Source organism: Heterodontus francisci, chromosome 22 (genome assembly GCF_036365525.1).
Source record: "Heterodontus francisci isolate sHetFra1 chromosome 22, sHetFra1.hap1, whole genome shotgun sequence".
NCBI lineage: Eukaryota > Metazoa > Chordata > Chondrichthyes > Heterodontiformes > Heterodontidae > Heterodontus > Heterodontus francisci.
In genome coordinates, this window is record NC_090392.1 from 78,152,936 (window position 1) to 78,175,865 (window position 22,930).

General features: G+C 40.3%; 1 protein-coding gene across 2 annotated transcripts in view; it reads left to right on the forward strand.

The window, feature by feature from the left end:
* sorl1 (sortilin-related receptor, L(DLR class) A repeats containing) overlaps positions 1-22,930 on the forward strand; it is a 185,587-nt gene that overhangs the window by 92,568 nt on the left and 70,089 nt on the right. For both annotated transcript variants that reach the window (XM_068054134.1, XM_068054135.1), the window contains exons 9-17: positions 4,938-5,130; positions 6,074-6,191; positions 10,530-10,603; positions 13,889-13,977; positions 14,303-14,481; positions 16,260-16,446; positions 19,815-19,943; positions 20,256-20,341; positions 22,278-22,450. In XM_068054134.1, coding sequence (XP_067910235.1) covers positions 4,938-5,130; positions 6,074-6,191; positions 10,530-10,603; positions 13,889-13,977; positions 14,303-14,481; positions 16,260-16,446; positions 19,815-19,943; positions 20,256-20,341; positions 22,278-22,450 — 1,228 coding nt within the window. The remainder of the gene's footprint in view (positions 1-4,937; positions 5,131-6,073; positions 6,192-10,529; positions 10,604-13,888; positions 13,978-14,302; positions 14,482-16,259; positions 16,447-19,814; positions 19,944-20,255; positions 20,342-22,277; positions 22,451-22,930) is intronic.

A 22,930-nucleotide genomic window follows, 5' to 3' on the forward strand; every position in this document is an offset into this window, starting at 1 on the left:
CCAGCCCATCTGGCTTCATTTATCTTCTGAACATATTTCATCATTTGTGATAAAATCAGGTGTAAAGATGTCGAAGATTTGCCTTTTCATTGCTCTTTGAGCTGGACACATTTTTATTCTACATATTTTCTCGTCGTCCATGATTCTGCCTCATATGGCATGGTTGGTAGCACACATGGATCATGCACCCTCCTCCTTAATGCCAGTAGTATTTTCTTAAGATGCAGAATATCTCTACCTCTTAAAACAGCTCCATCCTCCCCTAATCCTACTCATACTTCTTCATTTGTAAAATCCTCCATCTTTAATGTTTGGCCCAGATGTTTGTATTCAATCACTTTTTCAATTTCTTGGCCTTCAAATTGTATGGCTTCATCTGTCTTAACATTCATAAAATACTTTGTTTTTCCTTTGTGCATTTTCAGCCCAATATGTTTACTCTTATTTATTATTTAGTTATAATTTAAGTCTTAACAGATCACGTAACACTGATTGCATTTGTAGCTTAGCATGGACTTAACAAACATACATTTCAAGAATCAAATTGACTGAGCAGTTAAAGGGGAATGGTGGAAAACAGTGAAGTAGTCATCAAGGTGGATATTGTCAGTGACCACAGAATCCTGAAAGCAATGCTGAGCATCAATAAACTAGCTAGATTGAAATTTTCAACAAGAAAAAGCTATTAATCTCATCAAGCTTTGAGAACAGAGGGAGGAATTCCAGCTCGTTCTCATGTTATTTTTGAGTCTGATTTTAAATTAGAGATGTTGTGGGTCCGTCAGCAAGGATGGGTTGCAGATGAGTGGAGTCTGGAGTGGGAATGCTTATGGGCAGCAGAGTTTTGGATGAGTTCAAGTTGAGTGTGAGGAAGAGGAGGAGAGCAGTGGAATAGTTGGGTCTGGAGGTAACCAAGGCATTTTTTGGGTTTTAGTGACAAGTGAGCAAAAATAGGGGGAGGGGTGGGAGATACGGAGGTGGAAGCAGATGGTCTTTCTGATGGACAGGATGTGCGGTTGGTAGCTGGGCGCTGGCTCAAATAGTTACTTTTGTTTCAGTATCTAATTTTTAAAAAATGATTCCATAGTTTCCACCTTCATAACTTTATTTGGAAATCTATCCTGTGACATTTTATGCAAAGATGAACCTTCTGAAATCAGCTCTAATTAGTTTTTTTTAAAACTGATTTTTGAATCTGTGCCCCTCTACGAACCTACAAATTTGGAACAGGAGCAGGAGTAGGACAGTTGGCCCCTTGAGTATGTGTCGGCATTCAATAATATCACGGCTGATCTTATTTTGTAATCTTGATCCCACATTCCCGCCTAACTCTGATAACCTTTCACCCCCTTGCTTATCAAGAATCTATCTACCCTCTGCCTTAAAAGTATTTAAAGACTCTGCTTCAACTGCCTTTTGAGGAAGAGAATTCCAAAGACTCAAGACCCTCTTGAGAAAAAAATTTCCCCTCATCTGTCTTAAATGGGTGACCCCTTATTTTTAAATAGCGAACCCTGGTTCTCGATTCTTCCACAAGGAGAAACATCCTTTCCACATCCACCCTGTCAAGATCCCTCAGGATCTTATACGTTTCAATCAAGTCACCTCTTGCTCTTCTAAATTCCAGCAGATACAAGCCTACCTGTCCAACCTTTGCTCATGAGACAACCTGCCCATTCCGGTTATTAGTCTAGTAAACATTCTCTGAACTGCTTCCAATGCATTCACATCCTTCCTTAAATAAGGAGACCAGTACTGTACACAGTACTACAGATGTGGTCTACCAATGCCCTGTATAACTGAAGCATACCCTCCCTACTTGAGTATTCAATTCCCCTCGCAATAAATTAAAGCATTATATTAGCTTTCCTAATTACTTGCTGAACCTGCACACTAGCCTTTTGCAATTCATGCACTAGGACACCCAGATCCCTCTGCATCTGAGCGCTGCAATCTCTCACCATCTCGATAATATGCTTTTTTTATTCTTCCTGCCAAAATGGACAATTTCACATTTTCCCACATTATACTCCATTTGCCAGGTCTTTGCCCACTCACTTAGCCTATCTATATCCCTTTGTAGCCTCTGTATGTCCTCTTCACAACTTACTTTCCTTCCTATCTTTGTGTCATCAGCAAATTTAGTAACCATACCTCCAGTCCCTTCACCCAAGTCATTTATATAAATTGTAAAAAGTTGGCCGCAGCACTGATCCCTGCTGCACGCCACTCGTTACATCTTGCCAACCAGAAAATGACCCATTTATGCCTACTCTCTGTTTCCTGTTAGCTAGCTAATCTTCTATCCATGCTATAATAATAAAGGCAAAATACTGCAGATGCTAGAAATCTGAAAGAAAAACAAAGTGCTGGAAATACTCAGCAGGTCAGGCAGCATCTGCGGAGAGAAGCAGAGTTAACGTTTCAGGTCTGACCTTTCATCAGTTATTCTTTGTCATTCTTTGCTGTATTATATATTCAGTCCAATTGTCTGACCTGTCACCCATCTTTGCACAGTTATATGCATTTTCCTTTAAGTTGAATACTATCTTTAACTTTTTTAGTTAACCATGGATGGTGGGTCATCCATTGGAATTTTTCTCTCTCGTTGGAATGTATCTATTCTGCGTATTCTGAAATATCCCCTTAAATATCTGCCACTGCATCTCTGTTGACCTATACCTTAACCTACTTTGCTAGTTCACTTTAGCTAGTTCTGTTTTCATGCCCTCGTAATTGCTGTTATTTAAGTTTAAAATACTAGTCTTGGACCCATTCTTCTCTCCCTCAAACTGAATGTAAAATTCAATCATATGATGGCTGCTACCTAGGGGTGCCTTCTCTGAAATCATCAATGAATCCTATGTCGTTGCATAATACCAGGTCTAGTATAGCCTGCTGTCTGGCTCCAGAATGTGCTGTTCTAAGAAACTATCCTGGAAACATGCTATGAACTCCTCATCTAGACTACCTTTGTCCATCTGATTTTTCTAGTCTATATGTATATTAAAATCCCCCATTATTATCGCTGTACCTTTCTGACAAGCTCCCATTATTTCTTCCTTTATACCCTGTCCTATTGTGTGGTTACTTTTAGGGGGCCTGTCCACCAGTCCCACTGGTGACTTCTTGCCTTTTCTCATCTCTACCCAAACCTCTTCTACATTCTGGTTTCCTGAACTTAGGTCATCCCTATCTATTGTGTTAATACCATCATTAATTAACAGAGCCACCCCTCCACCTTTTCCTAGTTTCCTGTCCTTCCTAAACGTGATGTACCCATCAATAGTCAGGTCCCAATCTATGTCATCCTGCAGCCATATCTTTGTAATGGCTATCAGATGTACTTATTTACTTCTATTTGTGTTCATCTGTTTTGCTTCGAATGCTATGTGCATTCATATACAGAGTTTTCAGGTTTTTCCTTTTTATTATCTTTGTAACGTCTAGTCTTGACTGCTGATTTACTCTTTAGTTGGTACTCTCTAGCCCTTCCTGTTGCAGTCTGTTTATCATTTCTCGTATTAATACCTTTCTGTCTTGCCTTGTCTGTACTCTAAGTTACCACATCTTCCCAAATTTGATCCCTTTCCCCAGCTATTTAGTTTAAAACCCTCTCTACTTCCCTAGTTCCTCTGTCCTGGTCACACCATTTAATTCGAAATGACATTAAAGATTTACCCTTTTCCATTCCCATGACTCTTGTATAATTCATATGATCGCTTGTACATATTTTTATCTTCAAAATTAATGTAAGCATTCTCTTGCTTCTCTCTTCCTTGCTGCTGGATTCCCATCGTATCATAAAACTTATATCTTAGTGATTGTTATGACCGGGTAAGGAAGGGGTCTCCGGCTCCCCTCTTGCTCCTTTCCTGATTTGGCCGTAACAGGGTTTATCTTTTAAACACAGCGATTTTTGTTTTTTTTAAGCTTACCCCTTCAGTGAGTCCTTTGCTCACTGCACTCTAATGGTAATTGCAAATGAACTAAACAGACAGGTTTTCTTAGGTTTAAACAAGAAAGATGTAAGTTTTTTAGCTTTATCACTCTAATGTGGTTAAAACTACTATAAATATGCGACACAATCTTGTTCGCATACATACGAGAGAAATATACACATAGTTACAGAGGGGAAGAAAGAATTGGGGGGCGGGGGTGGGGTGGCGCGGGTGTGGGTGGTGGTTGAAGTAGAATTGGCAATAAGTGGAATACAGGTACTATCTTTTGTGTCTTTGATGTAAAGTCCTTGGTGGAAGTTAAGGTCTTGGAGTCCTCACTGGGCCTCCGTGCACAATTTCCAATTTGCTTCTCTGGTACCAGAAGGCCGAAGATATGCTTTGTCTGTAGTGAAGCGTAGAGGCTGCCATCGTGGTTTTCCTGGGACTTTGCTGGAGAGAGACAGAGCAAGGTCTTCCTTCTGTCAGCCCTGTTGCAGGCTCTTTCCTTTCTGTTCAAATTTCAGTCTGATTCCTTTCTGTGTGGCAAAATTCAAAAAGCTCCCAGTCTTACCAGCAGCTGTCATGTGACCATCTCTTGGTTTTAAAACAGTAGCTTCTTGGGGGGTTGCTGGACTTCAAAGCTTTCCAGACACACTCGGTGAGGGGTGGAGTTTTGGCTCTTACACAGTCAGGATGTGGAGCACCACTATTGCCCAGGCCGATCTTATTAATTGAATCAGTGAGCACTCCCATTGTCTCTCAGAATGCAAATGTGCAACTATGTTTTCAGCTGTTCATTTGTTACCTTTGCAACGTCCAGCAAATAAGTTTCAGTAGTGTCCCATATGACAAAATTAATATGTTTCCATTTGGCAGATGTGATTTCTGTCACATGATGAACAAAAGATTAAATGAGATGTATAGTGATCTCCCAGTGATATAGCAAGGAAAAGTCCTTTGCCTTCTAAGGAAGTTTTTTTTCTCTTAAATTCTCAGGTACTTTGCAAATGAGCCATTTGCAGATATTCATCGTGTAGAAGGACTGCGTGGAGTCTACATCGCTACCCATATGAATGGGTTTTACACTGAGGAGAACATGAGATCAGTGATAACATTTGATAAGGGTGGAACTTGGGAACTGTTGCAGGCACCAACCTTTGGCAGTGATGGTGTTAAAATCAACTGTAAGGTAAGGATGGTAAAGAAATTGCAGAGTTAATGCACTATTTTGAAAATTGTACTGTATCTTAGGATATTAGGTTTAAAGGCCTGCTACCTGACCCAAGCTCGACGGGACCCAACGACATGTGTCGGGTCCGGTTTTCGGGCTCGGGTTGAGTCGGGCCGAGTCCAGATCGGGTTGGGCCGGACACGCACAGTAAGTGCTCTGCGGTAAGTATTGAAATTTAAAAAAAAATTTACCTGAGCTGGGAGTCGGGGGCAAAACTGAGTGTCCGCAGTGAGCTAGTGATGTCACTATGATGTCATCATGTATGCGCTGCAGCTTCCTAGAGCTTCCCAGTCGGAAGGTAAGTAAAGGGATGCTTGGGTCGGGCTTGGGGCAAAATTGGAGGGACTTGGGCCGGGTCGGGTTCTTTTTCCTGACCTGAGCAGGCCTTTAATTGGGTTGTAGTTGTCGTCTTTCTTTAAGATGCAAAGTTCTTGCCAGCATATGGTTCCATAGATACTGTTTTATCTCTTGCCTTGCCCATGTAGCTTCTTTTGGCAATGTTGGCCTGTTATTAGAGATTCATGGGGAGGGGGAGAATCATAAAGCCTGATCTCCACAATTTTATAACTTGTCAATGGATAATTATTGGGAGTGGACTTCTCTTTCATAAATTCCTCCTGTCCCCCAAACCCAGAGGTGCTCTGATCCTATTGCTGTCTTGACAGGTTCACAAACTCAGCTGGAAGGGACCAACAACAACTTTTATAGCGCCCTTAACATCATAAAACGTCCCAAAGCGCTTCAGGAACCTGAAACCCCTGATCTATGTAGCTCTGTTACTTGCTGCAATTAGCAACTAGGCCAGTGAGGACCCAGGGTTTTAAATTTTGAACTTAATGATTCAGTGTTTTTTTTTTGAAGTAGAAGTTGGGATTATTAGATACTTTTTTTCTTTTTGCAGTTAGACCAAGGCTGCTCGCTTCACCTGGCACAGCGTTACAGCCAGCTGCTGAACTTCCAGCTCCGCAGAATGCCCATCCTTTCCAAGGAGTCGGCACCAGGCCTTATTATTGCTACAGGTGATGCTTTTTGTTTACCAAAAGAAATCTAGTAAATGACTTTATTTAATACTGGCCTTCCTCTGTAGATTTTATAAACTCACTTACAGTACCTTCTGCCTAGAAACCGTTTCCATTCACTCTAATGGAAAACCATCACCTAACTTAAGATTGGCTATTTTTAGGCCAATGTTGGTTCAGTGGTCATTTAGAGAGCAAGGCAGATTTTCCTTTTCTTCCTACAATACTGGGTTGCCTGACACAGTTAAATGTAGAGTCTATCTGATTTTTAAGTTGATGGAAAATTGGATGGACTCTTTACATGTGCTGCTCCCTGTCTGTAAGAACAGCAAAAACTATGCCCCTTTCTCACACCACAGTAGTGTAATGAATAGTATTTGTACAATACAAATTGAATCTGATAGTACTGGTGTGTCTAGTACTTTCAATTGGCACTGGCTGTCTTTTGTACATTTGCATTTGTACGAAATAGTGTTACTGTGAAGTAGCTACACCTGGCAGCAGAACAGATCTGAACTAACTTCACTCTAGCTCCAGTAATCTTCAAGATAATGTTGGAACTAGAGAATTATGTGCATTCTGAACATTAACTCTATATATTTTTTGTCCATTTCCTGGCATCTGGAGCTATGCACAAGAACACAAGAAATAGTAATAGGACATATGGGCACTTGAGTCTGCTCTGCCATTTAGTAGGATCATAATTGATCTTTAACCTCAACTTCTCCATTTTCTCAGCCAATCTCCGTATCCCTTGATTATCTTAGTATCCAAAAATCTATCTATCTCCGTCTTGAATAAACTCAATGCCTGAGCATCCAAAGCCCTCTGGGATAGAGAATTCCAAAATTCACAACCCTTTGAAGAAATTCCTCCTCCTCTCAGTCCTAAATGGCTAACCCCTTAATTTGAGACTCTGCCCCTAGTTCTAGACTCTCCAGCCAGGGGAAGCAGCCTCTCTGCATCTACCCTGTCAAGCCCTCTAACAATGTTTATAAGTTTCAGTGAGATCACCTCTCGTTCTTCTTAACTCCAGAGGGTTTCTTCCCATCAGCTGTGGTTCGCCAGGCAGCATGCTCAAGGCTGTATAAAATGGCTTTTTATTTAATCACAAGGAGGTAAATGAGTTAATAAATTCGTCTTTTCTTTGAGGGTTTTTCCCCATAGCAATGCAGTAGAAATTGAGAACTCTGTGCTATGTGGCTTGAAACTGCACTTGATGTTTTGTGTACTGGCCTATTGCAATACTTTCCAGCTCTTTCTGTACAACTTGCTGCTATTGGTGCCTTCTATGTCCCTGAAACATCATAAATTCATAGGCAGTGAACAAAGCAGTGATTTTACACTGCAGTTCTGATGAAAGGTCACAGACCTGATAGGTTAACTTTGCTTCTGTCTCCACAGATGCTGCCAGACCTGCTGAGTGTTTCCAGCACTTTTTGTTTTTGTTTCAGATTTCTAGCATCTGCAATATTTTGCTTTTATTTTAATTTTGTGCCAGTGTTCCACAAACTCAAAAGTGGTAGCTGACCGGTTGATCTGTCTTTTGATGGTGATAATTAAGGTTGGTCTGGATATTGGGAGAATTTCACATTCTTCAAATAGTGCCATGGGCTTTATAATCATTTGAACATGCATTCAGGGCCTCTGTTCAACTTTTTATTGACCGAACGTCATCTGTAACTAAGCAAAACTCCCTCAGTACTGTCCTGAAGTCTCAGCTTAGATTTGTGTCCCAGTCCTGAGGTAGAGGTGATGCATTTTGGAAGATCCAATTCAAGAGTGAACTGTACAGTAAGTGGAAAAGTCCTGGGGAAAATTGATGTACAGAGAGATTTGGGTGTTCAGGTCCATTGTTCCCTGAAGGTGGCAACGCAGGTAAATAGAGTGGTCAAGAAGGCATACGGCATGCTTTCCTTCATCGGACGGGGTATTGAGTATAAGAGTTGGCAGGTCATGTTACAGTTGGATAGGACTTTGGTTCGGCCACATTTGGAATACTGCGTGCAGTTCTGGTCGCCACATTACCAAAAGGATGTAGATGCTTTGGAGAGGGTGCGGAGGAGGTTCACCAGGATGTTGCCTGGTATGGAGGGCGCTAGCTATGAAGAGAGGTTGAGTAGATTAGGATTATTTTCATTAGAAAGACTGAGGTTGAGGGGGGACCTGATTGAGGTGTACAATATCATGAGAGGTATAGACAGGGTGGATAGCAAGAAGCTTTTTCCCAGAGTGGGGGATTCAATTACAAGGGGACACGAGTTCAAAGTGAAAGGGAAAAAGTTTAGGGGGGCTATGCGTGGAAAGTTCTTTACGCAGAGGGTGGTGGGTGCATGGAACGCATTACCAGCGGAGGTGGTAGACGCAGGCACGATAGCGTCTTTTAAGATGTATCTAGACAGATACATGAATGGGCAGGAAGTAAAGAGGTACAGACCCTTAGAAAATAGGCGACAGGTTTAGATAGAGGATTTGGAGCGGCGTAGGCTTGGAGGGCCGAAGGGCCTGTTCCTGTGCTGTAATTTTCTTTGTTCTTTGTAGAGCTTGAAAATTAAGAAAAAAAATAAATCCTCTAAAACTTGCCAATCTGAGTCAAAAAGTTGTGGGTTCAAGCCCCACACTGGAGATTTGTGCACATAATCTACAATAGCATTTCAGTGCAGTACTGAGTAAATGTTCTGTTGGAGGTAGTTTTTGATATTAAAATGTGGATCCATCTATCCTCCTAGATGGACTTGGAATAGTCCCATGGCATGATTTGAAGGACAAGGGAGTTCTCCAGCCAATATTTATCCCTCAACCGACTTCATTAAAACAGATTATCTGGTCTTATATTTCATGGCTTGTGGGACCTTACTGTGTGCAAATAGGCTGCTGGCTTTCCCTACACCACTACAGCAACGACAATTCAAAAGTACTTCATTGGTATGAAGTGGTTTGAAAAGTGCTGTATAAATGCAGGTTCATTCTTTTATGCTTTACCAGCATTTCTGAACATTAATCTTGTCAACTGATTTTATTTGAAGGCTACTTTAGCATTACAAACTTTGGGCATGGTTATCGGAGGAAAAGTTGAGGTTTTTTTTCTTGAACCTTTTTTTTCCTCCCACTGTCCCATGAAATGGACAGCAAGCTCTGCCATGCAAGTTCAAAAGTGCTTGTGGTTATTTAAACTGTTACTTAAGCTGGTTAACAGCTCCCTGTGCTTACTGGTCTACATTTGGTTTCTGATTTTTTTTCCTCCTGCCCCCCACCCCCAAAAGACCTTAAATATAAAATTCTCAACCATATTCAAATTTTCCTCCTCATGGCCTCCCCTATCTCTCTAACCTCCTCCAGCCCTAAAACTCTGAAGTCTGTATTCTTCCAACTCGCACCTTGTGCATTCTCCACTTCCTTTGCCACACCATAGTTGGCTGTGTCTTTTGCCATCTAGGTGCTGAGCTCTGGAATTCCCTCCCTCGATCCTTGTGCCTCCCTTTTTAAGAACCTCCTTAAAACTCACCTTTGACCAAACTTTTAGTCACCTTTTTTAATCTCTGCTTTTCTACCTTTGGTAGTGAGACAAAAATTGACACCTTCTGTGAAGTGCTTTTTCCTATGCTAAAAACACGATACAAATGCATGTCTTTTTAGTAGTTGTAGTACTTGTGTGTACAACAGTCATACTTTGTAATTCATTTGTATTCAAGAGATAAGATGTCTTACAGATCAAAACCCTTTTAAACAACATTGATAACGAAATAGGGTTTTTTGTAGGAAATAGATTTAAATGTACTACTGAATCTAATTCATAGGTGAAAGAGAAAGTGAGTTTCAGTGACTTGAGATAAAAGCAGCTGAACAAAAATCCAGACTATATCTTTAGTTCAACAGATATGATGAAGGGAAAGAATAATTGAGCATTCTGCTGCCATTATCAACATTGAATTGGCAGTTTAATGATCAAGTGAAATGCTCCGATATTTAAAATTCATAATTTGACTTGCTGTGTAATTGGGTAACGAAGGTGCATTCCCTCAAGTCTGCTGTTTGCATGTCCACATTATCTCACTGGTACAGACAAGGTAATTATAGCCCTTTTTCACAGTGCTCTGCAAATTTAAAACTTTATTCCTTTTATTATTTGGTCATTACAGGTTTGTCATCTTTCATATACTAATCTTAAGAATTTTAGATATGTAGAATGTGTTCTTAGAAGAAAGTACATATGACAAGATATGAATTGCAACCCAGCTATAACCTAATATTTTCAATATTTGCCTTGAACTGTGCTGTATTCATCAAAGGATGTAGCAGTAATTTCATGTGTTTCTCCTCTTCCTTCCCCTCCCTCAGGTTCCATTGGCAAGAACTTGGCAAACAAACCAAATGTGTATGTTTCAAGTAGTGCTGGGGCTCGGTGGCGTGAGGTAATGTGCTTTTGTACAAAATCAGTTTGTCATCAGAACCTAGCTGCACTAATAAAATGCAGGGTTTTAAATTCTAACTAATTGAAAAATGTGGACACATTGCTTTTAGAATGGGCAAATAAAAGTTTTGCATTGTTTGATACATTTTGGAGAAGGCCTTGTAACAGAGTGGTCCCGAGTTTGCTGATAATTCCAAATTGGAAAAATTGTAAACCTGATCAGTAAATAGAATAGTTGCTGAAGGTTCTGCGTAAGGAATTGGGGCCAAACAATTGCTGCTTTTAATGTAGAGAAATGGAAAGGCACAAAGCGGAGAAAGGAAACTAACTGGGAAGTGCAAAAGAAATGGAGAATAGTGTAGAGGAAATCATGGAGGAATATCTTGCAGTTTCAATCCATTCGTTAGCACAATGTGTAGTGCTGGTAAAAAGGGCAAATGGTATCTTAAGATCTATAGTTCAAGAAGTGGGGCTCAAGTACCAGGAGATAATTAATTTGTACAAAGCACTGATCTAGCCCCAATGCTGCATATTGCATGCAATTGGATAATGTCCCACAGACTGCGAGGTGGCAAAGAGCTTGAAAGAGATTACAAAAGGCAGTTAAGTTGATAAGTGGGATTGGCACTCCTGCTATGATGGACTATATGAGGTAGTGTAGGATTTTTATTGTTTATTTCTGTTTAGGGGAATAACCCTATTGCTAGCTCAAACCTTGAGCTGTCTGTGGTAACAACCACAGAAACTGCTGTCAAGATTACTCAGCATTTGATTGCCAAGAAATAACCAACAGATGTAGACGTGGTTCAGAATGCAGGTTGGCCCAGCCATCTTATTCTGGAGGACAACTCTGCTCAGTCTGTTTCAACCAGCATTACTAGTGTGGACTGGTGGAAAATAAGTAGCCTGGTGGCCATGACCTCTTCAAAGAAGAGCAGAGGAGTTCACCTGGGTTGCTGGTTAATATTTATCCCTTAACCAATACCACTGAAACAAGTTATCTGGTCATTATCTCAGGTAATTACAGATTGGCAATAAATGCTGGCCCTGAGATGCACATGTCCCTTGAACTAATAATTTTTTTAAAATTGCTGTTTGTGGGAGCTCGCTGTATGAAAATTGGCTGCTGCGTTTTCTACATTACAACAGTGACTACTTCAAAAACACATCATTAGCTGTACACGCTTTGGGACATCTTGAAGATGTGAAAGGGGCTATAGAAATATACCTTTTTTTTTTGAGACCCCAAGCAACTATAATTTCTGAAATTTCTCTATTGGGTTAGTGTTTTTTTTTTCTCTGCCAAACCTAGACATGTGAAAGATGATGCTAAATTGATGACCACCGGTTATAGTATTGTCAAAAATTTTACAGGCTACTTATTTTCCACCAGTCCACACTAGTAATGCTGGTTGAAACAGACTGAGCAGAGATTGTTCCTTTATCTGTATTACATAAACTGTCTGTGGTAGTCGAGTGCCCTGACACTCTCATATTTGACTTACTTGGCAAAAAAAAACTTTGCGTCGTCATAAACCCTTCCATATCAATATAAAATGTACTACAGGATTATAATTAAGATGCAGAAGTGCTAGAGTAAGGAGTGAGTTTAACTGGAGGCTGGATACTTTGCACAAGAATGAAGGAAAAATTGGAGAGGAAGAGTTGCTTGATCTGTCTTGTGCATCTTTTGAAGTCAAAGGTTATGGAATGGTGAATTTTTGGGTTGTCAATCATTTGATTACATAGAAAAAATAGGAGCAGGAGTAGGCCATTTGGCCCTTCGAGCCTGCTCCGCCATTCATTATGATCATGGTTGATCATCCAACTCAGTAGCCTGTTCCGGCTTTCGCCCCATACCCTTTGATCCCTTTAGACCCAAGAGCTATATCTAACTCCTTTTGAAAACATAAAATGTTTTGGCCTCAACTGCTTTCTGTGGTAGTGAATTCCACAGGCTCACCACTCTCTGGGTGAAGAAATTTCTCCTCATCTCAGTCCTGAAAGGTTTACCCCGTATCCTTAGACTATGGTTCTGGACTCCCCCACCATCGGAAACATCCTTCCTGCATCTACCATGTCAAGTCCTGTTATTATATTTTATAGGTTTTATGAGATCCACCCCCCCACTTCTGAACTCCAGCGAATATAATCCTAACCGACTCAATCTCTCCTCATGCGTCATTTCCGCCATCTCAGGAATCAGTCTGGTAAACCTTCACTGCACTCCCTCTATAGCAAGAACATCCTTCCTCAGATGATGAGACCAAAATTGCGCACACTATTCCAGGTGTGGCCTCACCAAGGCCCTGTATAATTGCAGCAAGGCATCCCTGCTCCTGTACTCGAATCCTCTCGCTATGAAGGCCAACATACCATTTGTCTTTTTTACCGCCTGTTGCACCTGCATGCTTACCTTCAGCGACTGGTGTACGAGAACACCCAGGTCACGCTGCATATTCCCCTCTTAGTTTATAGCCATTCAGATAATCTGCCTTGCTATTTTTGCTCCCAAAGTGGATAACCTCACATTTATCCACATTATACTGCATCTGCCATGCATTAGCCCACTAACTCAACTTGTCCAAATCACCCTGAAGCCTCTCTGCATCCTTGTTGCAACTCCCCCTCCCACCCAGTTTTGTCATCTGCAGATTTGGAGATATTACATTTAGTTCCCTCATCTAAATCGTTAATGTATATTGTGAATAGCTGGGGTCCTAGCACCGACCCCTGCGGTACCCCGCTAGTCACTGCGTGCCATTCAGAAAAAGACCCATTTATCCCTACTCTTTGTTTCCTGTCTGCCAACCAATTTTCTATCCATCGCAATACACTACCTCCAATCCCACGCACTTTAATTTTACATGCTAATCTGTTATGTGGGACTTTGTCGAAAGCCTTCTGTAAGTCCAAATAAACCGCATCCACTGGCTCCCCCTCATCAACTCTACTAGTTACATCCTCGAAGAATTCTAGTAGATTTGTCAAGCATGATTTCCCTTTCGTAAATCCATGTGACTGTGTCCAATTCTACCACTGTTCTCCAAGTGCTCTGCTATAGAATCTTTGATAATGGACTCGAGAATTTTCCCCACTACTGACGTCAGGCTGACTGCTCTATAATTCCCTGCTTTCTCTCTACCTCCCTTTTTAAATAGTGTACCACACAAACAAACCCATTTGGTAAGTGATGAGAAAGTAACATCCAAGGGAAAAGGAAAAAATATAAGTGTAAAGACAATTTAATTGCATTCTGAATATGGCTTTTGTGACTCTTGTTCAGGCCCTTGAAGGTCCACACTATTACTCTTGGGCTGACCATGGAGGAATCCTGTTGGCAATTCCTCAGGGATCCCCTACTAATCAACTGAAGTGAGTAAACCAATGAATTGACTGTACTTTTCCAACCTTAAAAATAAAATGACAATCATTACAAGCTCTACAAAACCTTTATTTTCAATTTTACTTTTATAATATCTTTTTGGTTACTTTCCCCATCCCTAACCCTAGAATAGTAGTTAATTTGGATTTGCTGATCATATTTTACAAGCATTATTTTTGTAAATATGCAATTCACAATATAGTATGAATTTAATACACTAAAGAGATGTGTACATGTGAAAATTCCTCAGCTGTTTGAAAGCAGTAGAACTATGGCATTGTTTTACTTGTGCATCAATCTCTTTTCAACAAAAAGGTATAGCACCAATGAGGGAGAGACATGGAAGATCTTTAACTTCACTCAAAAGGCTGTTGTTATATATGGATTGCTCACAGAGCCAGGAGAGAAAAGCACCGTCTTTACAATCTTTGGCTCATATGCGGAACAGTCCCACAGTTGGCTTATACTGCAGATCAACACAACATTAGCATTGGGTAGGTTCATGTTGATTTTAGTTTTTTATGAAACTCAACCCTCTTTCCCCTGTTCTTCTGTTGGGAGGAGAAGTAAACAGGCTATAACCTTGACCTGAACACTGACCATATTATCTCCATAGATTTTCTTGAAGGCATTCTTAATTATGCTTTTCTTAAATTCCCTTGCTTAGTCACATCTGAAGATAGTGACTGTTTTGCAGCTTCTCTGGAAATCCTCAAGTTTTTCTCTCATGCATGAACCCCTGCACTGTGAACATTGTAGAGGCATTGCATTCATACTGGTTCCTGTCCTTAACCAAACTCCACATGCTTAGATTTTCAGCGTGTTTCAATAGGTTTCAGCACCTCCGGTTTAGGGGCATGGGTAGTAATTTATAGAGCTTCGATTAGCTGCTCTAGTTGTTATTCACTAACTCCACATAAAGCATTGATGAAACCTAGAGCTTTTCTTGTGTCTTTTTAAAAAAAAAAAAATATTTTTTGAAGTTTACTGAGATGATTCTTTACTCGCTACGGTAACGGTATTATCGATGCTTTAAATAGTGGTGCATTCTACATTTATCTTAAAGCCTCGCATTGTAAGTTGTGATACATTTTCATTTTTTAATTGTGCATTAGAGCATGTGGTTTCAGATGTTTTTAAGTGAACCTATCCTGAAATCTTGAAAAAAGAAAACAAATCGGGGCTCCTGTTGCCTTGACAGGCTGGGAATGCCATTGTGGGTGGGAGTAACAATTGGCAATCTATAACATTGTTGGCCACATGTCACCTGGTGCTATGACGCACAACATGGATGCACTGCTGTGCCATCATTTAAGATGAGCTGAAGAGAGATGGGACCAGCAGGAATGAATTGTGAAAAAGCAATGCTACCAAAAATTGAAGAAAATCCAGGGAGGGATGAGGGTACAGTTTAAGCTACATTACCTATCTATTCCTAGAACAGTGAATAGATATTAAAAATGATCTAAACCCATTTTGACTTGTACTTGCTTTAGTAAACTGAATCATGTTTGCTGCTCTTTAGCATTATCCTTCTGGTTAGATAACATTTGCAGACCAAATTATGTTCCTGGTTTGCATCTTTTACAACTGTGTTTTAATGATTTAAATATTTCCTGCGTATCCATCTGAAAAATAAAGTCTGTTTATTAAAGATTGCATTTTCACAAAAAAAGGCAATACTAGGTAGCCAACTTACTAATTACCTCGGAGCAGATAAACCAACTTTTCCATTTCAGAGACAGTGTGTCAGAATCTCCCACTAAATTTCTAGTTAATTTTTGCTTGTTAGCAGGTTCATTATGTAAGGGGGATTGTTTGCTTATGAATTTAATTTATACATTCTACCCACCCCCACTCTCAACCCAGGTTTTGTATGAGCATGAAATGATGCAATGCTGATTCCTTTCCACTTTTTGTATGAATAATCCAGAAGGTTCCCTAGAAAGGACTGACCTTGCTGATTTGGGTATAATGCATGTGGGAATCAAAGTGTAGCCATACAGGAGGTGGCTGACTGCCAGTTACTATTTTTTTTAACTCTATCTGCAATTACCTGTATTATACACTCCACTGGGGAACCAATATAGTCAGTAGATAATGTTTAACGGCATCCAGCAATCCATTAACACAGCCTGTAATCACTTCAATATAAAACATTATTCCAAACAGAATTCTGTATCAAGTTGGAAAAATATTTACAGTTGCAAATTTATCCAAAGTGCAGGTCTATTTTAAATGTGGAAATGCAAGTTCTATCTCTCTCTTTAAGGAGTACCTTGCTCTGACACTGATTACAAACTGTGGTCCCCCTCTGATGAGCGTGGGAATGAATGTTTGCTTGGCCGAAAAATTGTCTACAAGCGAAGAACTCCACATGCAACCTGTTTCAATGGAGAAGATTTTGACAGGCCAATCACAGTCAGCAACTGTTCCTGTACAAGAGAGGACTATGAATGGTAACTAATAGAGCAAGCTTTTTAAAAAAAAAAAAAATCAATGACTGTTGGGCTTTGTAACTGCACTACATTGCAGTGAAAAGTAATATAGTAACCTATATTATTTATATAAAGGATGTGCCCTCTAAATTTGTCTATCACCATTATATTTTATTCTCTCTGATATTATTTGCCTAGTACCAGACCATCCGTTGCTTAATTTTTTCAGCAGAGTGATGTTGTAAATATATCGTGCAGTACAATATTTGGATTCGTTGTCCGTTTCAGTTTGTTCTTGTGGAGGTTTAATGCAAGGCTCTGATACATAATGTATGGGAAAGAAGTTATTCTGGCCTCCCTGCATAATGGACCATGTCCTAGCTGAGGAAGGCAGACTACCCAGTCGTGACCTTTGATAGTGTTGTGAGGAGATTGCTTCCTGCAATGAAATAACTCAACTGTCTATTTTAAATTTTATGTCAAATCATGACTCCTGTTGGAAGAGTACAGTACTGACTTGGTCATGTATTTGAATGCATCAAATATTCTTTCAAAATGCACATGCAGTTTATTATTACCAGTTTAAAAATCTCTAATTATCAGTAAATTCTATTAACTAAATCTGGGTTATCTGATCGTAATAGGTCACGCTTTTGCCAAGGATAGTTGAGCCAAGCAGATGAAGGAAGGTTCCAAATTTGATCTCTGGTTTGTGTTGAAATAACTGATCTCAGCAGGGATGACACAGGGGTGCCGCGGATGGCCACAGCAGTCATAAGTTCGGGAGGAAAAAATTGCGTTGGGCTTCTATATTTGTGAACATCAGGTTAAGGACAGCATTGGGCGTGGTAATGTCCACCAGATGATTGAAGAGTCAACTGACACTTGTTGGTTAGAATCACATGATCCTTGCCAGAATCTTCCAAACTTCCCTGGACATGGGGGAGGTGCCAGAAGATTCGAGAGTGGCAAATGTGGCACCCTTATTCAAGAAAGGGTGTCCGGACAATCCTAGCAACTACAGGCCAGTTAGTTTAACATCAGAGGTGGGTAAGTTTTCAGAAACAATCGGGGAAAATATCAACGGATACTTAGGTTTGAGTTAATTAAGGATGGCCAGCGTGGATTTGTAAAAGGCAGATCATGCTTGACTAATTTTAATTGAGTTTTTTGATGAAGTAACAGAGAAGGCTGATGAAGGGAATGCAGTGGATCTTGTTTATATGGTTTTATGAAAACGTTTGATAAGGTACCACATAAAAGGCTGGTTAACAAAATTTGAGGCTCGTGGAACAGGAGGGTCAGTGTCCAATAAGAACAGAAAACAGTGAATTGTAGTAAATGGTTGTTTTTCAGATTGGAGGATGGTAGACAGTGGTGTTCCCCAAAGGTCAATGCCGGTATCGCTTTTTTTTTTGGCTATACATAAATGTCTTGGATCTTGGCATACAGAGTAGAATCTCAATTTGCTAATGACTCCAAACTTGGAGGTGGAGCAAACAATGAGGATGATACGAACTGCCTGCAACAGGACATAGGCTAGTAGCGTGGGCAGGCAGGTGGCAGGTGGAATTTAATATTGATGCATGTGAGCTGATGCATTTTTGGCAGAAGGAATAGGGAGAGGCACTAAATACTTAATGGCACAGTTCTAAAGAGTGTGCAGGAACTGAGGGGCCTGGGGGTACATTTGCTTCGTTCTTTGAAGATGGCAGGACATATTGAGAGAGTAGTTAGTCAAACATATGGGATCTTGGGCTTCATTAAATAGAGGCATAGAGTACAAAAGCAGGTAAGTTATGCTGAACCTTAATAAAGCTCTGTTTAGGCCCCAACTGGAGTATTGTCTAGTTCTGGTCACCACACTTGAGGGAGGATGTAAGGGTCCTTGAGAGGGTACAGATCAGATTTACCAGAATGGTTCCAGGGATGGAGGATTTTAGTTACAAGGTTAGGTTGGAAAACCTGGGTTTGTTCTCCTTAGAACAGAGGAGATTGAGGGGAGATTTAATACAATTGTACAAAATTATGACGTATGTTAGACAAGGAAAAACTGTTCCCCTTAACTAATGGTGCAAGGACTAGGGGACACATTGAAAATTTTAGGCAAAAGATGCAGGAGGAATATGAGGAAGCACTTTTTTAGGCAGCAGGTGGTAATGACCTCACTGCTTACAAGGCCAGTGGAAGCAGATCCAATCAATGATTTCACGAGGAATTTGGATGGCCACCTGAGAGAAATAGACTTGCAGGGCTACGGGGATCCAACAGGGCAGTGGCACTAACAGGATAGCTCCATGGAGAGCCGACATGGACTTGATGGGCTGAATGGCCTCCTTTGCCGTAAGTGACTCTGACTCTAAAAATGGGCACCTGAATGAAATAATAGAGTAGCCAGCATCTGGAGAGCCATACCTAATGAGGAGTTTACACTTTTATTAGGGCAGAGGAGAATATAGGCGTGAAGTGAATTTGCTTAAATGCTGCTCGTTTTGGATTTAGCAAATTTTGGACATTGTATTTTTCTAATTCAAATTCTTTGTTGGATTGTGCATCAGTTCAAATATATAAACACCAAATCTGAAAACTAGTAACTTGTTGCTGAGAACATTTGTGAAGCAAGTTACTTGTTGAACTTGAAATGATTTAAAAATGTTGAACTCATTCTATGAAGATGTGTGTCAGAAGATTCTGAAATTATATTATAAAATTGGAGCTTGGTCATTCAGGAATGAAATCTGGAAGCACTCTTTCACACAAAGGATTGTAGAAAGCTGCAGTTCACTCCCCCAAAAGGCTGTAAATGCTAGGAGACAGAGCTTCAAAAAACATAAGATTGCTAGATTTTTGTTGGGTAAGGATATTGAGGAACAGGACGCTAATGCAGCTAAATGCAGTTGAGGTACAAATCACCATGATCTAATTGAATGCTGGAGCAGGCTTGAGGGGTTGAATAACCTGGCGTTTCTAAATTTAGCGCAGCGCCCTATGTTTTCTAAGGATTTATTATCCTACTGCAGATATGTACTGATGTGTTGAATACGCATTTGTGGATCTCTCATGGAACTGCTTGTATTTAGTTGCAGGATATGGTGTTTGTTTAGTATTGAGTAAAAACTAAGTGAAATCAGAGGTGACAAGTATACATCGGATTTGAAATTAATTTGTGCAAGATGTGCTCAGAAAATACAATGAGAGTTGTGTTCAAAAATTATGCATATATTCTGTCTGAAATATACTTAAAAAAAAGTTTCTTGATTATTTTACATATAATCCTATTATGGTTTTTCTTAACTTTTTTTAATATTTGCGAGCAGTGTTTTGTTGAATGTGTTTTTAAAAATGCAGATTTCCTGCCAATGATTTTTTTAATGCATACTTTCTTTTAGTGATTTTGGCTTCACGATGGGTGAGGACTTGCCAGCAGAGGTCTGCGCCCCTGATCCAGACTTTACGGGCAACATGTATGCTCCACCTGTGCCCTGCCCTGTTTTCTCCACATACAAACGAACAAAGGGGTAAATGTTCAGTAAGGACTGTTGTGCGTTTACAACAGTTCTCAAATTAACTAAAACTGTATTTATGCAATTCACATTCATTTATTTAGTGCCAATTCGTGACTTCAGGACATCCTAACGTGCTTTGCAGCCCAGGAATTAGTTGTTAAACCTCATCACTGTTGTAATGTAGACAATTCTGCCATGTTAAAACTTGGTTGAAGATGATCTTGATAATTAGTCTTTTTATTTTGGATTTAAGAATGATTGGAAATGCTATGTAATTTAGTCCAAAAGTAAATAGACATGTACCTTTTTTATTTGTTTTCCCAGTTACCGTAAAATCTCAGGTGATACTTGTAGCGGCGGTGACGTTGAGGCTCGTTTGGAGGGGGAAATGCTGCCCTGTCCTGTGGGAGGTAAGTTGTAACCATTTACTTTTGCCTAGGCATTTGAGGTTGTAATGACTCGTAACCAGGTGCAACATTAATAAAATAAGGTTTTATGGGCTTTGATCTGAACGTATTTGGTTGCTGTTTGCCTGCCCTAGATACCTCACCAAAATATCAGGTGTTTAATATGTGAGCCTTTCTTCCAGCAGATAGCACCAATTGTGTAGTGTCCTGGATATGATAATAGGTTGAGCGGGAATTTGGTGAGAGAAGGAAAGTTGTTATGGTCATCTGTAGTGGTTTAAATATTTGGATTGTGTTTTTCATTTCCAGTTTTCAATCTAGTGAAGGGGAAGCACAAATTGTTACCCATAGAGAATAGGCAGTGAAGTACAAGAGAGATGGAATTGCTTGATTTTCTTGGCAACATGAGCAAATGTGGAGTTTCACCTGTGGTCCGCTGGTTTCTTTGCATGGAAAAGCAGAAACTGATCACGACAAAATTGGAAGATGTTTTTTTCCGCAATAAGTCAACTGACAGCAAATTCCCCAATGTGGACAAGAGAAAAATATGCAGGATTGCGATTATGTAGAGTTGACATTTGCAAGATAGGTGTGAATATGTTCGGAGGGGTAATGCGCACAACTGTTATCGCAGTGACTAACTGGATTGCAGCGCAGTCTCGTATGTGTATTTGAAAGGGAAGGTTTGCCTATCTTACAGAAGAGAGTGAATAAAAATTGAGATAAACAAACGGAAAAAATGTAAAAGTTACAGCAACTTGCATTTGTGCAACACCTTTTAACGTGGTATAACATCCCAAGGCACTTCACAGGAGCCAATATCAAAAAATTGACACCATGCCACATAAGAAAATATTAAGACAGGTGATCAAAACTTTGGTCAGAGGTAGGATTTAAGTGACGGCTTAAAGGAGGATAGTGAGGTCAAGGGGCGGAGAAGTTTAGATATTGAATTCCAGAGCTTAGGGTCCAGGCAGTTGAAGGCATGGCTGCCAATGGTGGGGCTATTAAAATTGGGGATTCAGAAGAAGCTAGAATTGGGAGGAGCCAGATATCGGAGTTGTAGGGCTAGAGGAGGTTAGAGTTAAGGAGCGGTGAGGCCATGGGAGGGATTTGAAAACAAGGATGGGAACTTTAAAATTAAAGCATAGCTGGACCAGGAGTCAATGTAGGTCAGCAAGTAAAGGGGTGATGTGTGAACGGGACTTGGCATAATTTTGGATGATGTCACGTTTAGGTAGGGTAGAAGATGGGAGGATGGCCAGGAGAACATTGGAATAGTGAAGTCTAGAGGTAACAGAGGCATGGATGAGAGATCATCTGCTGCTGAAACAGAGCCGGTAGCTGAATCAGGCAATGTTATGGAGGCAGAATTAGATAGTCTTGGTGATGGTGTGGATATGTGTTGAAAGGTCATGAAACCAGTGTGTGATCTGGTTCAGCCCCAGGCAGTGGCCAGGGAGAGGAATGAAGTTGGTGGCTCGGAGACTGAGATTGTGATCGGGGCCCAAGACAATTGGCTTCAGTCTTCCCAATATTTAGTTGGAGGAAATTTCTGCTCATCCATTACTGTAGGTTAGACATGCAATGTAGCAAATTAGAGACCGTGGAGGAGTTGAATGAGGCGGTGGTGAGGTAGAGCTGAGTGTTGTCAGCGTACATGTGGAACTTGCTGTGTTTACAGATGATGTCGTCAAGCGGCAGCATGTAGATGAGGAGAAATAGGTGGGAACCAAGGAAAGACCATTTAGAGAGGCACAGGCAATGGAATGCAAACCAAGATAGTGGGGACAAAGAATTTTAAGTGGACAGAGCAAGTTATAAAGGTGTTGTCTATAACTGAACTAAGAAATAGCTTATACTGTAGAGTCTACTCACTCTCATGCGCTATCTAAATAGTTAAGGTATTTAAATTGTTTTTGTTTGATTCTGCCTGCAGAGGAGAATGAGTTCCTACTTTATGCTCTAAGGAGCTCTATTCATCGCTATGATCTTTCCAAGGGCACAGATGAGGTACTGCCACTTCAGGACTTACGAGGCACTGTAGCTTTGGATTTTGATTATGGAGGCAACTGCATATATTGGGCAGATATATCGCAGGATGTTATCCAGGTGAGCCAAGCCTGCTACTACTCATTTCGAGAGGTGAATTAAGCAGTATATAAAAGTTTGAAGATTAATACAGAAAGCACACCATATCTAGGTTAAAAAAAAAATCACTTCCACCAGCTGGGCTTTTTTATAAGCTGGTTCATTATCATCCTGTTAACAGTCTCTACTTGCCAGATGTTGTGGAAAGATTTTGAGGGGGCTTGGGTTAAAAATATGATCCAATTATGATTATTTGGACTGTGAATGTTACCCAAGTTTGACTTATTTTGAATATCTGAATAAACATAGGAAATTAATAACTGCTTTAAGATGATTATCAGGATGTTGCCCCCCCCCCCCCCCACCCCCATCCTTCAGAGATGAGTTTTAATTCATTTTTTAACATTACAGTAAAAATTGCATCAATAATAGCGCCTTGGTTTTATTACATAGAGGTGTGACCTGTAACTCACTCGAGTGAAATAAACTTGGTTATGTAAA